The sequence below is a fragment of the Lepus europaeus genome, chromosome 5, assembly GCF_033115175.1.
Source record: "Lepus europaeus isolate LE1 chromosome 5, mLepTim1.pri, whole genome shotgun sequence".
Lineage (NCBI taxonomy): Eukaryota > Metazoa > Chordata > Mammalia > Lagomorpha > Leporidae > Lepus > Lepus europaeus.
Genome location: NC_084831.1, coordinates 34,725,169 through 34,743,095, shown reverse-complemented (window position 1 = coordinate 34,743,095; position 17,927 = coordinate 34,725,169). Strand labels below are relative to the sequence as shown.

The following is a 17,927-nucleotide window of genomic DNA, read 5'->3' as shown; positions in this document are numbered from 1 at the left end:
TGGGCTTCTGGTCTCCTTGTTTGTAAGCCTCCTCTTTATTTCGACACAGCTATGTTGGGTTGGCAGAAAGGAAAAGGAAAGAAAGCACTAATTTTACCTTAAAGAACAATAATCTACTTCCCTCCAGCAATCACTTGTTTTCCTGCTCCCTCCAGGAGAATATCACCTACAAAGAGTTGTCCATATGTCTGACTTCAATTTTTGTCTTGTAATTCCGTCATAAACACACTCAGTTGGACCAGCATTGTGGCACAGAGGATTAAGCCATTGCCTGCAGCACCAGCATCCCATACGAGTGCTGACTACTCCACTTCCCACCCAACTTCCTGCTAATATGCCTGGGAAAGAAGCAGAAGATGGTCCAAGAACTTGGGCCTCTGCCACCCACCTGGGAGACCTGGATGGAGTTCCAGGCTTCTGGGTTCTGCCTGGCCATCTCAGCCATTTGGACAGTGAGCCAGCAGATGCAAGATCTCTTTTTCTCTGTCTGTCTACCCCCTCCCCCGACCCCGTAACTCTGGCTTTCAAATTAAAAAATCTTAAAAAAAAAAAAAAGAAGATGCCACTCTCATCATGCCTCCAGTACTTCCTTCACCACTCCCTCCTGTGACGTGAAAGTAATTAATGACTTTCCTGTTGCTCTGAGTCTTGTCATTTCTGGCCAACAGCATTTGACATGTCTGACCTTCCTGTCCTGTTTGAAGCATTACTTCTGAGTTTCCAAGACTCCACACACTGCACTCGGTAGCTAGTTCTTCGTATGTTTTTTTTCCCCCACAACCTCTTAATTTTTAACCAGTCAGGCTTAGTTTCTTGTTCCTATTGTCTTTGTACATCACTCTCCTGTTAATCTTATCTGTTCCCATCTCTTTAAAAAATTGTTGTATGCTTTTGACTATCCAACTTTCTTTTCAGCCTGGAAATGTATCTGCATAACTGTCAGTATAGATACAGACATATCTGATTGACAACTGCTTCTCATTGCTGAAACTCAATCGGCAGTGAGAAGTTAAGGGTCCATTGCCATAGTCCACATTAGTCAGAGTCCCAGGGCACAGAGCAAGGTGGATCCGTTTGTCCTGACGTATCCACTCTTATACAGGGTGGGGAAGGAAAAGTTCCTCTCACGAACCCAAGAGACAAATGCATTCCCGTAAGCTACTTTGCCCCTTTAGGTGGATGCCATTTTGGTTATATTCCAACCTGAAGCCATCACCAACATTCTTCACATAAGGTGACAGATAAAAAACAGGGATTGGGGATCAATAATTATTATAAATTGCAGTTGCTTTAGTCTATACTTCTTTTTTAAAGGTTTATTTATTTATTTGAAAGAGTTACACACAGAGAGAAGGAGAGGCAGAGAAAGAGAGAGATAGAGAGAGAGAGAGAAAGAGGTCTTCCATCAGCTGATTCACTTCCCAATTGGCTACAATGGCCGGAGCTGCACCAATCCAAAGCCAGGAACCAGGAGCTTTTTCTGGGTCTCCCACATGGGTGCAGGGGCCCAAGACTTGGGCCATCTTCTACTGCTTTCCCAGGCCATAGCAGAGAGCTGGATGGGAAGTGGAGCAGCCAGGACTCAAACCTGTGCCCATTTGGATGGCGGTTCTGCAGGCAGTGGCCTCACCTGCTATGCCACAGCACTGGCCCCAGTCTACACTTCTTTTTAAAAGGTTGTAGGACATTGCCATTTCTCAGTTGATGTTTACCATTTCATCAAATCTCTGCAAGGCACCAGCAGCCCTACTTAGTAAATGTGAAGCAGACGTTCAGCAGAGGTAAGTGACCTGGTGACTTGCCCAGCTCTTGCCAATGCCATTTTATTCTGACATGCTGATGTTCCCTGTTAGACCTAGATCTCCTGATCCGAGCTCCTGTTCCCCACAGAGACCTTGGCTTATTCCTCCTCCTTATTATCCTCTTGGATATCCAGAACTGGGAAAGCTGGTGGAGACCACCCAGGGTCCCAGTGCAGCACCCTGCCTGGGCTTGGTGCCAAGGAGGCCATAGGTTTCAAGGCTCCAGGTTGTGATCTGCATGAAACCTCCCAACCAACCACCTGGCAGGAGCCTGCAGGGATGGAGGGGGGCATGTGGAGCCTGAGCAGGGTGCATACTAGGCTGTGCTTCCTTAGTTCAATCTAAGACCTAAGTTGATGATCATAGCTTTCTTCTTCCAACACCCATTCTCATTACTCTGGGCCAGCACATCTGGATAGGGCTTTTCACTTGGTAAGGTGTCTTAAGCCTTCATTCCTGTAGGATCATGGTTTTAATTTGCAATTGATTAAAAGCTTGCAATATTGACCATCTTTTTCTTTTCTCTCTCTCTTTCTTTCTTCTTCTTCTTCTTCTTTTTTTTTTTTTGATAGGCAGAGTGGACAGAGAGAGAGAGAGAGACAGAGAGAAATGTCTTCCTTCCATTGGTTCACACCCCAGTGGCTGCCATGGCGGGTACGGTGCGGCAGGCACACCGCGCTGATCTGAAGCCAGGAGTCAGGTGCTTCTCCTGGTCTCCCATGTGGGTGCAGGGCCCAAGCACTTGGGCCATCCTCCTCTGCACTGCTGGGCCACAGCAGAGAGCTGGACTGGAAGAGGGGCAACGGGGACAGAATCCAGCACCCCAACCGGGACTAGAACCCAGGGTGCCGGCGCTGCAGGCGGAGGATTAGCCTAGTGAGCCGCCGGCCAACCATCTTTTCATGTGCTGTCATCTGTCTATCCCCTTTCATGAAGTATCTGTTCAAAGTTTTGCTTATTTTCTAATCGGATTTTTTAAATAGTTGAGTTCAGAGAGTAATTTATGTGTTCCAGATACAAGTTCTTTGCCAATTCTTTCTCTCAGTCTCTGGTCTGGCTTTTCATCCTCTGAAGTGCATTTTTCATATACAGTAGACCACACGGTGAGAGAGAACTTTCGTTTGAGCGCATGCACACCCACGCGCGCGTGCACACACACACATACACACACCCTATGAACGTATATACACATATATGGCTTATTCAGGCAGAAGGCCGCGCACAACTCTAGCCAGAGCAAGCAACCCGAGCCTCTCCGGTTGTACCGGAAGGTGCATGGTGGTGGTCAAGGTGGCCCTGACCATCGCAGGGCGCAGGCCTTCGCTGATTGCTGGCAGTGACTCACCAGGGCCAGCACAGCGGACCGTCGGTGGCCAGGGCTCAGGGGTCCAGGGGAGTGGGAAGGGCCAGGCGGCTCCCGGTGATGGTGTGATATGCTCCGAGAGGTGTGACTCGGTACACAGAGTCCCCGCAGGACAGGGCGGCAGGGGTCCCCAACAGGCCAGGGTGACCAGAGTGACCAGGTTTGGTTCCCCCGCCCTGGAATGAGAAAGAGGTCCTGATTCCACTGTGATACAAAAGCAGAGAAAGATGATTTTTGGTTTAAAAAGAAGCTACTCAAGGGTTAAAATAGTTACTTTAAGTGAACAAAGAAAATTAATCTTCATGTAAGCGGACACTGTCTGGAAAACTCATCCGTCCCCGCCAGCCCACGCGGGGCCACTGCCCTGTCCTCCCGGCCCTGGGCGCACCGCGGAGGAGCCGCCGGCCGGAGGAGGAGACGTCTTTCCAGAAGGTGCAGCGCCGCAGGGCCCGGCCCGACGCCGGCTTACAGTAAGATGCTCGGGGCCGGAGGGCTCCGCGGGCGCCGCCAGCGGCTCCGCTGGGCGTCTCCTTCCTGTCCTTGCTGGGCGACAGCTCCGCGGGCTCCTGGCCGGCCTCGGGCTGCTCCGGGCCGCGGTCCCTGGGCGGCTGGCCAGCGCCGCTCGGGCTCCGCGTCCTCCCGCACCTGCGGCCTGCAGCTCCCGGACGGCCTCGCGCACCTGTGACCTGCCTGGTTCCAGCGATCGTTCTGGACTCGCCGCTCTTCATTCTGCCTCTGCAGTCTTCCAGGGCGCTCTGCAGCTTCTCGCCCGCCCGCGCTCGCGCTCTCACTGTCGGAGGAGGAGGACTGGGTCTCGCTGGCCGCGCTGCTGCCGACCACTCTGTCCGCCGCAGGAGCTGCCCCACGGCCAGCGGCTCCTCCTGTTCGCTCAGGATCTCGCTCCCCTGGGCAAGGAGAATGTTTCTGACTTCTCATTTCATTCATCTCTTCTCTGCAAACGCCCTCTTCGGCGAGGCTGGCTATCTCTTGTACAATCTTGGTTTCACACTCTCCTCTCTTAGCTTCTCTCAGTTTTCTTTTGAGAACTATCAACATTCTCTGGACTTCCCATAATCTCTCTTCTTTAGACAAATGCCTTATCCCACCCTGCGGATCGCGATGTGAACAATTCAAAAGAAACTCCCTTTGATGCCCGCCTGGGGGTCTCGGGCAGCGTGGGCGCCGTGGCGTGTTAGAACACGCAGAGATTTCCCCACTTGCTTCAGCACCGCTTTCCGAAGAGCTCTTGCGCATGTGTGACACGTACATACAGGACCCGACTGCTGGCCTGCACAGCTGGGCTGAGCACTGCGGAGAAGTTCTTATGTTCCTCTGGGTCTCCAGCTCCTTGGCAGTGACCGGTCCGTGTGCACGATGAGCCCGGAAATCGGAAGGTGGTTACACTCCCGCGGCTCCCAGGGCAGGCCTGGAACTCCTGCAGGGCCTCGCTCCCAGGGGGCCTCCCACAGGCCTCCTCAGACCCGAGCACTAGCTCTCTGGTGAGCAGATTCTCTGGATGGTCTCGCAAATACTGCTTCTGCAAACTGGCGACAGTGCTGGGCTGGTCTTCCGAGGTGGGAGACTCCTCTCTCTGGCAGGCTGCTTTTCACTCATCTACCTTTGATTTAATTCCTGAAACTCTGTAGATGCCCTCAGGCATTGTGGCAGCTTCTCTACATGATCTATCTGTTCCCAGAACACAGCCGGCAGCCGGGCGCCGTCATACATCACCGTCTCCTCCACAGCATCAGCCAAGGAAACCCCACAAATGGACTTGAGACTCGGAACATCAGCCTGTGGCACCTCTGGCTCCTGAATGGGCTTTTTCTCTTCTTCTTTTTCTTTTTTTCCCTTCCACTGTTTAACGACATCAGCAGCTGTCAAGTCTATTGACTTTTTCTCTTTAGGTTTTTCTTCTTTGGGTTTCTCTTTTATTTTATGTTTTTTAAAAAAGATTTATTTTATTTATTTGAAAGACAGAGTTACAGAGAAAGGGAGGGAGAGAGAGAGAGAGATCGTCCATCCGCTGGTTCACTCCCCAGGTGGCTACAACGGCCGGAGCTGCACCGATATGAAGCCAGGAGCCAGGAGCTTCCTCCAGGTCTCCCACGTGGTACAGGGGCCCAAGGACTTGGGCCATCTTCTACTGCTTTCCCAGGCCATAGCAGAGAGCTGGATCAGAAGAAGAGCAATTGAGACTAGAACTAGCGCCCATATGGGATGCTGGCGCTTCAGGTCAGGGCGTTAATCTGGTGTGCCACAGCGCCAGCCCCTGGGTTCCTCTTTTATTTTAAAACCCTTCTTCTTTTTAGAAAAGCTGGGCTTCTTGAAAACATGGATTCCCTCGGACCTCATAGCTTTTAAAGAAATAAAAAGTCATTTTTAAAGAAATAAAAGTCATGTTGGGATGGAAGAGAAAATGTTGCACATCAGGGTGGTTAGAACAGAAAAAAATGGACTACTGAAGTCACTTAGAAAAACTTCATGTTCCTGATTAAAGAAAGGAGAGGGAAATGGATACTGTAGATATTAACACAGTTAATGGAAAATGTATTATTCAAAAACTATGCATGGATTTTAATTTTTTTGGGCCAAAAAAAAGTACCAACGTGTTATAACATGGTTAGACGGGATCTAGTTGGAAGAACTAAGAGGGATAGTCATCAGTTTGCAAGTACAGTTAGATGCTATTTAGAACACCTGTATCCCATATCAGAGTGTCTGAATTCAAGTATTGGTTCTGTTTCTGATTGCAGCTTCCTAAGAATGTGCACCCTGGGAGGCAGCAGGTAGTGGCTCGAGTAGTTGGGTTTCTGTTATCCAAGTGGGAGATTTGGATTGAGTTTCTTGCTTACAGCTTCAGTGTAGCCCAGTAATGGCTGTTGTGGGCATTTGGGGAGTGAATAAGCAAATGAGAAATACTTGTCTCTCTCTCTTGCAAAACACTTAATATGAAATTTTTTTAAATATGTTTTTTATTTATTTGAAAGAGAGAGTTACAGAGAGAGGTAGAGAAAGAGAGAGGTCTTCCATCTGCTGGTTCACTCCCCAGATGGGTGCAACGGCCGGAGCTGCGCCTATTCGAAGCCAGGAGCCAGGAGTTTCCTCTGGGTCTCCCACATGGGCACAGGGGCCCAAGGACCTGGGCCATCTTCCACTGCTATCTTAGGCCATAGCAGAGAGCTGGATCTGAAGAGGAGCAGCTGAGTCTCAACCAGCGACCATATGGGGTGCGGGTGCTTCAGGCCAGGGCTTTAACCCGTTGTGTCACAGTGCCGGCCCCTAAATATGAAATTTTTAAAAAGACATTCATTTGAAAAGAGCCTATACCAGAGCAATATGAATTCTGTTAAAGTTGAAGCAAGAAAACATCAAATTTTTGGTGGAAGAATGGTGAAATCATGGAAGCCTTACAAAAGTTTTTGAGGACAATGCCTCAAATAAATCAGCAGTCTACAAGTTTATAACTCATCTTAAGAAAGAAAGAGGTGATGTTGAAGATGAAGCCCGTGATGGCAGACCATCCACGTGAATTTCCAAGAAAAGAAGCAATCTTGTTCATGCCTTGGTTGAAGAGGACCCACGATCAAGAGTAGCAACAATAGCCCACACCATAGACATCTCTATTGGTTCAGCCTACATAACTCTGACCAAAAAGTTAAAGTGGGGCAGTTTCTCCTTCAATGATACCAAACTTTTGTACCCAGATCAGTTGAAGACAAGAATAGAGCTTTCAATGGGAATTTCATTGCAAGATTCTGAAGTATTTCTTTATTTTTAAGAAAGATTTATTTCATTTAGCTGAAAGGAGAGGGAGAGGGAGGGGGTAGAGAGAGAGAGAGAGAGAGAGAGAGAGATTCTCTATCCTCTGGCTTACTCCCCAAATGGCTGCAAAGGCTGGGGCTGGGCCGGGCCAAAGCCTGTAGCCAGGAGCTTCATCTGGGTCTCTCACATGGGTGAAGGGGTCCAAGGACCTGAACCATCCTCTGCTGCTCTCCCAGCCACAGTGACAGGGAGCTGACTGGGAAGTGGAGAAGCCAGGACTCTAACTGGTGCTCTGATACAGGATGGCAGCGTCATGGGCTGCTAATACTCTATGAAAGTCCATGTCTTGTTATATTCTGGTCACCTTTGACTTAACTATTTAAAAAACTCCTTGGCAGAGGGCTGAAGTTGAGGCATAGTGAGTAAAACCACCACCTGTGATGCCTGCATCCAGTATGGGTGCCAGTGCGTGTCCTGGATGCTCCACTTCCAATCCAGCTCCCTGCTAATGGCCTGGGAAGAGCAGCAGCAGATCACCCATGTGTCTGGATCCCTGCTGCCCACGTGGGAGACCTGGATGAAGCTCCTGGCTCCTGGATTTGGCCTGGCCCAGTGGTAGCAGTCACATCCATCTGGGGAGTGAACCAGCAGGTAGAAGATCCCCCCCCCCCCCCGTAACTCTGACTTCAAAATAAATAAGTTAATAAATAAATCTTTTTAAAAAGTAAAAATTCTTTTGCAGTTTCAAAAGTGACAAAGTTGCATCTCATAGATATTTTAATTATATTTTTTGAATTAATCATTTGCTTTTTGGCAATTTGGATTTTTTTAAAAGAACTGTTCATTATCTGTTGCCAATTTTCTGATGTGTTCGTATTTTTCTATTTTTAAAACTCTTTCTATGCTAATGATATTAAATATCTGTCTGCAAGTGTGTTGCAATTATATACTCATTTTACCTCTCGCTTTTTTTTTTTTTAAGATTTATTTATTTATTTGAGAGGCAGAGTTACAGAGAGAGAGGTCTTCCATTGCTGGTTCATTCCCCAAATGGCTGCAACGGCCAGAGCTAGGCTGATCTGAAGCCTGGAGGCAGGACCTCCATCTAAATCTTCCACATGGGTACAGGGGCCCTAGCACTTGGGCCATCTTCTACTGCTTTCCTTGGCCACAAGTAGAGAGCTGGATCAGAAGAGGAGCAGCCAGGACTCGAACCAGTGCACAATAAAAATGCTGGCACCACAGGTGGAGGCTTACTCAACTACACCATAGTGCCAGCCCTTGTCTCCCACCTTTTAATTTTGCTTTATTGGGGCTGGCGCCGTGGCTCACTTGGCTAATCCTTCGCCTGCGGCACCAGCATCCCATATGGGCTCCAGGTTCTTGTCCTGGTTGCTCCTCTTCTGGTCCAGCTCTCTGCTGTGGCCCGGGAGGGCAGTGGAGGATGGCCCAAGTGCTTGGGCCCCTGTACCTACATGGGAGACCTGGAAGAAGCTTCTGGCTCCTGGCTTCAGATCGGCATAGCGCCCGCCATGGCGGCCATTTGAGGAGTGAACCAGCGGAGGGAGGACCTTTCTCTCTGTCTCTCTCTCTCACTGTCTAACTCTATCTGTCAAATAAATTTAAAAAATTAATTTTGCTTTATTATTTATACAACACTCTGGCTCTTGGGTGAGTAAGTGAGGCAGCACCTTTGAGGAACCTGTACCCTAGGCATAGGTCCTGAGCTCTCTGGTCTGACACGGGCATGGTAAAGTTTTCTTGCTAGCCCAGATGCTTTTATTGGAAGGGGTTCCATACTCAGCTTACATCAGCGAGGGCCTAGGGAAGCAGAGCACGAAGGAGGCTGTGTTAACTCATGGGCACTTCCCTCCCAGTGCTTGCTTTGTTGGGTGCAGCACCAAGGAGACACAACAGTCAGTAAATATGGGTGATCTTGGGGCTGTGACCCCACAGAATGGAAAATGATAATTTGCATATGTGATGATTCTGCAAGGAATGTGGAGACTTTGGAGGGAAGGTTCCTCCAACCAAGAGAGAGCAGAGCTGACACTCCCCAGTTCGTTGTTAACCTCTCGCCAGGATACCAACACGTGACACATGTAGGGCAACGCTGTGGCCACTCTCCCCCACTTGTCATTTGCCTCATCCTTGTGTGGTCAGAGTCCCTTCTCATTGATATCACCCAAGACAGGCTATAGTTTCCCAAAATGCGCTTTATTAAAATCAAGGAGAAAAGGTAAATCAAGAGACACAATTTTTTTAAAAGCACAGGAGCAAAGACATTACTGACCAGCCCCCCACCCCATGGTCACTCCAGTCAGTGTGAGCTGCTGCACCTGGCGGGTCGGTAGACCCAGGTTTGTCTTTGACTCACCCTCTCACCCTCACAATCTCCACTTTTCAGTTTTGGGGTTCCAACTTCCACTCTCCCCTTGCTTTCCTCTCCTCTCTGGGGCTCTGGTCACTTCCGTACAGTCCTGGAGGATAGTGGCCGATTATCAGTTGATGAGTCATCCCTGAGTGATACATTTTAAAAGCTAAAACTGATATTTATTTTATATTCTATGCCAGGTTATGTTCAAGCACTTCTCGTGTATTATCTCACTTAATCACTACAGCATTCCCGTGAGGCAGACTCATAAACTTATACACCAGGTAACTGCTAACCAAGTCTCTCATTCCTTACCACAGCTCCCCACCTTCACAACCGTCTCTTGCTCAGCATCGCCATGGATACTGCAGCTGTCCTAACACTCGGGCAAGGGTAAAGAGTTGTCTTTCTAGAGTCCGGCTCTGCTAGGTCTCATGGCGGAGCCCTTGGGGGGTTGGTGACTGCAAGCCCTGCTTTATTTACTCAGTGCACCAGGTCTTTGGCTTTGGAGCCTCACTCTGGGGCCCTGCTGCGTCCCATCAACTTGAGAAAAGCCTTCTTCACATCCTTGTTCCTTAGGCTGTAGATGACAGGGTTGAGGAAGGCTGTCGCGATGTTATAGAAAAGGGCCATTTTCTTGCCACTGTTCGATAAGGGGCCGGAGCCAGGGCTCATGTACATGATGATGCATGGGATGGCGAACATGGTGACCACGGTGATGTGGGAGGCACAGGTGGAAAAGGCCTTGATGCGGCCCTGGGCTGAGCGGATCTTCATGATGGTGGCGAAGATGTTGGCATAGACGACGACAACCAGGGAGAGTGGCACCACAATGACGTTGAAACCCGTGATGAAGTCCACCCAGTCGTTGAGGGAGGTGTCTGCACAGGCCAGCTTCAGGACGGCGGGAACCTCGCAAAAGTAGTGGTCGATTTCATTGGGACCACAGTAGGGCAGGCGCATAGCAAAGAAGGTGTAGCACAGGCCACCCAGCACACCGTAGGCTGCACAAATACCCACCATGAGGAGACACACCCACCGGCTCATGATGACCTTGTACCTGAGTGGGTGGCAGATGGCCATGTACCTGTCGACAGACATGATGGAGAAAAGCCAGGACTCAGTGACCCCAAAGAGGAGGAAGATGTACATCTGGGCCACACATCTCGCAAAGGAGATGGCTCTCTTCTTGCTAAGAATGTGCACAAGCATCTGAGGCACAGTGGTGGTGGTGTAGCACACGTCCAGCATGGACAGGACGCCGATGAAGAAGTACATGGGGGTGTGGAGCCGCGCGTCCTGGTGGATGAGGGTGATGAGCAGGCTGTTGCTCACGAGGATCAGCAGGTAAAAGACTAAAAAGAAGGTGAAGAGCAGAGGATTGGTCCTGGGGTCGGGGGCAAAGCCCACTAGAATGAATTCTGTCACGGTGGACTGGTTCAGTTTCTGCATTGTGATCTGCCTGTTCAAAGAGTTTTTAGGATATGTTGAGTGTCTGCACCAAGGGTGTGTAAGGCATTTGCACACTTACATTTCAGGTCTAATTCCTAATAGTGTATCAGGAAGCTTTGGATTGGCTCTTTGAGGCGCCGAGAGATGTGTCCCACTTGTCATTTGAGTCCCATTGGCATTTGGTTCAGGGTGCAGTGGAGGGCATACTGATGAAAATGTTGAGGGCCCGCCAAGGCCACGCTGTGGGCTCTGCTCCACTCTGACCTGTAGGTGTTTCTCCTTGCTCTGACACAGGCTTGCTTTCTCTTTATCATTCACTCCATTTTCTACTTTCTCTTAGGACTATAGAGGTTGCTAAGCCTTGTATGGATTAAGGTTAGAATCAGGGTTGGGACTATTATATGCATTATTTGTGTTAAGATTTTTATCACTAGTTAGGACTAGGAATAAGAATATTATTAGGCATTAAAGCCAGTGCTTCATGTAGAACAAATGTTAGTATTAATGTTTAATATTTACCATTTTCTGATGACTGAACTTCAGAAGTGTTCATTAATTTTGCCATTCATTCCACATTTTTACCAAAATGACCACCGTAACATTAACTTCTCAAATGTGGTGGTTATTTTTCTAAAATATTGGGGCAGGATATTTTATAGTCAAAGAAAGATCTTGGATAAACTAAATATAATCCTATAAGCAATGCTTAGAATGGCCAAGGTAAACATAATAATCTCAGGACACCAAACAGAGAAAATACATTCTTAAATTAGTTATGTATGAACTGTACACTTTATTTTCCCTTGTTATGCCTTCTTAATTAGAAACACTTTGGAGACTCTCTCTTCACGTGGTCAATATGTTGCCAATAAATCGGGTTTCACTTTTCACGTTGTCAGAGTCAATGAGCACACTGCGATTTAAACATTCCCTGTGACTGATCTACCTTTCAATATCCAATGCCTTTCTGGTTCCATGGTCAGAAAAATTTATTTTGCTCCTATTCAAAACTATAGCGATTATGGGAAATTATGCAGACATAGATGCACAAAACGAAGAGTTTTGTGAAAAGGCAATTTGTCGGGAAGCATTTGCAAAGCATAGCTAACCGTATGCACTTGGCTGGGTGAACCATCTTAGCCTACCTACTTCGCCATTTCTGACTGGTGCCTTCTTCGGTAACCCGGCTTCATAGATTGCTCTCCGCCTTCTGCCTTGTGAGCTGTCACAGAAACATTTAATACTGCATCTTGGCAATAATAGCTTTCTCAGCCTTAGAATTCCTGTCTCAAACAGCCAACATCATGCCTAATACAGAACTGTAAAGCAGACAGAGGCCACTTAATGGGAGCCCGAAGGGCAAATATAAACCCCACATAGATTTTGTTTGTATTGTTTTAAAAGTTCAGTTAATAGCCAAAATTTTTTTAAAAATTGAGCTTGCCCATAAAAAGCTAGGTCATCATTGGCCCACATTCCTATCACTCGCGGTGGCCAGCATGTTGTGTGAGATTTTCCTTTTGGATGGAGTGTGAGCTCCCCAGTTCAAAATGTTCCTTGTCATTCCTTATAATTTTTCATAGACTGGTTTTTATGCATTTACATTTCCTGCTTGGTCCCTGTGGTATTTGAATGATTCCTGTTCTACTATATACTAAATTTATATGCTACAATGACCACTGTTATATAATATTATCCAGAAAATGTTAGCCAAAGAAATTATTTAAGACAAAGAAATAAAATTTTGAAAATCAGAAAACTATCATGATTTGTAAGTGTCATAATTGTCTTACCTGGAAATCCAAGAGAATCAACCAAAATAGAACTAATTAGTTTGGTAAGGTGGCTTTGTAGAAAAGATTCCAAGAGCAGTCTGCCTAGTAAGAGCCCTAGGTACAGAAATCTGCATGCACACATATTGGTGTAAGTATATTTTATGTCATACTTTAAATTTTTAGAAAATGCCTGGAATATACAAGATGAGCTATTAGCATTCACTGGATTTGTGATGATGATGGGTGAGTAGATTTCTTTTTACATTTCTGTCCTGTTTACTTTTTTTTCCATAATGAGCATGTATTTTTATATAACTAAAAACTAATACAAGGAATAAATTAGATATACCAGCCAAAAATTAGATAAATGTTGGGAATAAAAGATCCTCAAAAGCAGCAAATAAAAACACACAAGTTAATAGGAATAAATCTAACCAGAAATGTTCAGCACTTAGGTGAGAAACAAAAATGAAAACCAAGCAAACAAACCAAATCCCACAGAAATCTACCAAGAGATATAAAGGAAGCTTTTCTGAATATAAAGACTAACATTTGAAATTAAAAGGGGGGGCATTTATCTCCAAACTTAACTATACCCTTAATGCATATCCAATTAAAACTCAGTGGGATGGCTTTGTAGAAACTTGGTAATGTGATTGAAAATCAAATGAAAGCATAACTGGGGATCACCAAGGAAATACTGAAGTTAAAGAAAAAAAATAACAAAGTGGAGTAAGATTGTCAGATTTAGCAAATAAAAATAAAACTGAAGCCAGCGCCGTGGCTCACTAGGCTAATCCTCCGCCTTGCGGCGCTGGCACACCGGGTTCTAGTCCCGGTCAGGGCACTGGTCCTGTCCCGGATGCCCCTCTTCCAGGCCAGCTCTCTGCTGTGGCCAGGGAGTGCAGTGGAGGATGGCCCAAGTGCTTGGGCCCTGCACCCCATGGGAGACCAGGAGAAGCACCTGGCTCCTGGCTTCGGATCAGCGCGGTGCGCTGGCCGCAGCGTGCCAACCGCGGTGGCCATTGGAGGGTGAACCAACGGCAAAAGGAAGACCTTTCTCTCTGTCTCTCTCTGTCACTGTCCACTCTGCCTGTCAAAAAAAAAAAAATAAGTAAATAAAACTGAATCAAATTTAATGAGGCATCTGCGTTTTACCTGGCAACCCAAACTGTAAGATGGTCTTTCACAGGTTTAAACGTTTTAATATTATAACATCATGAAATAAAAGCACAGGATAAGCCCAGAAATACATCAACCAAGGGGACGGAAAAGAGGCCCCAGTCATCCATCTGACCTTATGTGGAAGAGACTATTATAAATCAGAGAGGCACGGACGAGTTATTAAACAACTGTTCCTCAAGCAATTAAGGATTTGGGTGGAAAAAGCTATATCAAGCTGTGTGCAACAAATTCTCAGTGTGTTAAAAAAGTTAAATGTGAAAAATATAACCATAAAGCGGCCTAGGAGAAAATATAAGTGAATGCTTCATTAATGAGAGGACAAAAGGCCTTTTCAACATAACCACTGTTTCCAATTCCTTCAGCCTGGGGTGACAACCTTTGCCCCTTTAGTAGGCAAATGAAGCAACCTAGGTCTCCATCAGACTGCTGTAAGAAGTGCAATGCTTTGCCCACGGTTTCTGAGGGCTCCCTGTCCACCCCGGGTCACTTTGTTGTAAAACTTCCTGCCCTCCTTGAGTTCACGAGCTGCACTTGTGGCCTCCCCGTGTGACTCCTGACCTCTTCAGGGGTTCCTCTCTATTCTCCTTCCTGTGTCCAAAGCTCCTCAGGACAAGGCTGTCATTTGTAAGACCTTCAAGGTGTGGACACAGGGGAGATGACTTGAAAAGTAGCGCAGACAAGAAAAGCATTTAACATGCAATGTCTAATGTAGTCCCTAAGCTGTCTCTGCAGCAGATGAGGGTTTTGCTGTTGCTTCCTCATTTCTTAGTCCCAGCCAGCTGAGGTGTTCCTGGGGTCTGCTCTGCTTTCTGAGAGCCCAGCGCATCTTCCCTTCCTTTCCCTCCCTTACTCCCTGGCAACCAGGCAGCCAGCCGCAAACCCCAGTTCCTGGATTCCCGGGTTTCTCAAGCTTCACTCTGCCGAATCCCCTGCGACACCTGTTAAAGCTTGTATTGTGGACTTTCTGATTCAGCAGGACCGGGTGAACCCGAGTGTCTTCACTTCTGCCAAGTCCCCAGTGCCAGCTGCGCTCACACTTTGGGAACCACTGATCCGCTTAGCTGTGCAGAGATAAATAGCCCCCCTTTTCTCAATCACCCAGCGCCCAAGCAGCTCTCTCTAAACCCAATATTTTCCTTCTTTTACAGGAGCACAAAAATGAAGACAGAAATAATAGTTTCATTAGATTAGTAGTTTGAGTCTCATAAAAAAGAAAATTTTCTCTAAGTTAAAAAATTAGTATTTGTGACCTATGGCAAGTGATTAATGTCACTAGAGTGTAAAGATTCAAAAGTGGTAAGAAAAATACTAGTAATTGAGAATGACATATAACCAACTTACCAAAGAGATTCAAATGGTCAGTGAACCCACAAAGCAGTTTAATCTTATCTAGAAAGACTACAAGTTAACACATCAGTGAAATAATAATTTGTAACTGATAGTATTGGCAAAAATCTTTTGAAAACGGTAATGCCTGTGCTTGCCATCTACTGCTGTAGGAAAAAAAATGTTCTACTATTTCTCCAGGAAATTTGGCAGTACATCATTTCATTTTTAAGAGTTTGGCATAACAGAAAAAATCAAGGAGAGTTTCCATCAAGGATGTTCGCTGGAGTAGCGTTTATCATAGAGAAGAACGGAAACAACCTGCATGGTCTGCAAAGGTGAACTGGCTAGTGAATCACAACACAGTGACGTGATTGAACACCTGTAGACGTTCCAGGTTTTCATAATTTCAAAGATAAGGAGGCAGAAGGAGAGATATAGAGCTAGAGATAGAAAAATCTCCTATCTACCGGGTCATGCTCCCAGGCTGAGGCCAGGAGCCAGGAGCTCAATCTGGGTCTCCTACATGAGTGGCAGGGATTCAACTACTTGAGCCATCACCATGCCTCCCAGGGGGCACATTAGTGGGAAGCTGGAAGTGAGATCAGGGTCAGGAGTCCAACCCAGGCACACTTGTGTGGGATGCTGGCACCCTAAACCGTGTCTTAACCACTGTGCCAAACACCCCCCAGAATACCGATCCAGAATAGTCACTTTTGGACTGCTTTATGCTGTGTGTATATGTTCCAACAGATTGTTAAATTCAAAAAGCAGGATATGAAACTGTGTATGATGGCACAGAAATTTATGTGTGCAGTCAACAAAACTGGAAAGGAATCCATGGAAATGTTAACGGTGGTCATTTCTGCTGATTCTGTCTAGAGATGATATTTGTGAAAGCGCTCTGAACCTTTGCAATTTTCCACAATGAATCTGAGTTACTTTTACAATGAGGAATAAAGTTCAAATTCTCCTTTTAAGAGCTTTCTTCATTCAGACCTAGAGAGCTTCTCTGGCCATCCCAGGCCATCCTCCCCTGAGTTGCGTGTGGCACTCAGCTTATATGTTTCTATGTAAAGAAATTATTGGTTCATGTCAAAGTGAAGTACAAGACTACCTAGGAGGAAGCAGACCTGGGGTGGGAGCAGAGGTTAAATCCCTGTACGTAGAGAAGTTAAGTCGGGAGACAACCTGGTTACCCAAGTTAGAATGACTCAATCCAATGAGACAAGAGCTGCTTACGGAGGGCATGACTGTGTCCACAAAGAAGAGAGAGAAGAACATGGATTCTGGCTTTGTAAACCTGCTAGACCTCTGGGGCTGGACAACGAAGGAGAGATGGGGTTCCAGCTCAGGCCCTCAGCCCTGGACAATGTGGTGAGGCCAAGAGAGCCCCAGATAGGGAGTGAAGCTTACTGCAGCGCCAGCGTACCTGTGCTGTTCCTGCTGTGTAGCCTGTGCAGGTTACTGCACCTCACTGCACCTCAGCAACCTCACCCCTGAAGAGGGCTCTCTACAGGGTCCTTGGGAATCCGGAGAACAACAGAGTCCTCGCTTCACACCAGCGAATGAACTAGGGGATGAGTAAATCCCAGAAACACAAGAAGGACTGTTGATTTCTCTGCTGGCCGGCACAGGGAGAGGCCACTGCAGCGACAGCCCTGAGAGTGCTCCAGCCTGGGGACGGGAGGAAGCAGACTGGCTCTGGGACGGGTGGAGTCCAGGCAGAGAAAAGCCCAGGGCTGCGCGAAGCTCTGGCTGCTCCCTCTAGCTCTAAGCAAGGGATGGTCCCGTAATGGGGCTGCCGGGCTGCCCAGCTCTTACCTCCAGCTTGCGCATGCAGGCCAAGGGCAGAGGACTCCGAGAAGATGTAGGGGGCGGGTCCTTGCCCCCCAGGGCTCCTTTCTCTTTGATGCGCTTGTGTCTCTGTCCAGAGTGGAACCTGAGAACCGGTTTCCTCTATTTCCCCTGGTTGGCTGGCTGTGTGCCTTCGGGCCAGTTGCTTGGCCTCTCTGAGCCTCAGACTCCAATTCTATCACAGCCAGGGTGGATGGTGACCTGTCGCCAAGAAGAACACAGAAGTGGATGTGTGCTCACCAGGTCAAGGTAGAGGGTGAGCCTCTAGCCCTGGCTAGCTGGGGCTTGGGCCAGGAGTGCCAGTCTTTTTTTTTTTTTTTTTTTTTTTTTTTTTTTTTTTTTTTTACAGGCAGCGTGAACAGTGAGAGAGAGAGACAGAGAGAAAGGTCTTCCTTTGCTGTTGATTCACCCTCCAATGGCCACCACGGCCGGCGCACCGCACTGATCCGAAGGCAGGAGCCAGGTGCTTCCTCCTGGTCTCCCATGCGGGTGCAGGGCTCAAGGACTTGGGCCATCCTCCACTGCCTTCCCGGGCCACAGCAGAGAGCTGGCCTGGAAGAGGGGCAACCGGGACAGAATCCGGTGCCCCAACCGGGACTAGAACCTGGTGTGCCAGCGCCGCAAGGCGGAGGATTAGCCTGTTGAGCCACGGCGCCGGTCATGGAGTGCCAGTCTTTTCTCTTGTCAGGATGCAGTGGAAATCAGAGCAAATGTGTTTCGTTTCCCTTTAACGCCTCTTCTCCCTCCTCCTCTCCCAGCACCGGCAGGGAGATGAAAGACTGGAGACAGCGGAGTTTGAATTTTGCTTCTGCTCTGTACGGATCATGACTCGTAACAAACAGGCAACTTTTCCTTATCCACAAAAAGACCTGGTTGCAATAATACCTTGTTCTGGAGATCCATGCTGTCTCTACTCTGCCCCTCTCTCCAGCCCCCCCCCCCCCCCCCCCGCACTCTTCCCCAGCAGCAGCGTAGACCTGTGCGGCCCAGAGAACAGGTCCGACTAGACAGCAACCATGACAACAACA

At 47.6% G+C, this 17,927-nt stretch overlaps 1 protein-coding gene and 1 pseudogene across 1 annotated transcript; both read right to left on the bottom strand.

Annotated features, from left to right (window-relative positions):
• Nucleotides 1–3,458: 3,458 nt before the first annotated feature.
• On the bottom strand, nt 3,459–5,520 carry LOC133759066 (ralA-binding protein 1-like; annotated as a pseudogene).
• A 4,297-nt stretch (nt 5,521–9,817) lies between these two features.
• Nucleotides 9,818–10,756, bottom strand: LOC133760715 (olfactory receptor 2D2-like). The gene has a single exon (XM_062193299.1). It carries the CDS (start codon nt 10,754–10,756, stop codon nt 9,818–9,820), a length of 939 nt encoding a protein of 312 aa, XP_062049283.1.
• Nucleotides 10,757–17,927: the final 7,171 nt, after the last annotated feature.

Excerpts from the sequence above, each read along its gene's own strand:
- LOC133760715 (XM_062193299.1), bottom strand. The coding sequence starts at position 10,756 with ATGCAGAAACTGAACCAGTCCACCGTGACAGAATTCATTCTAGTGGGC.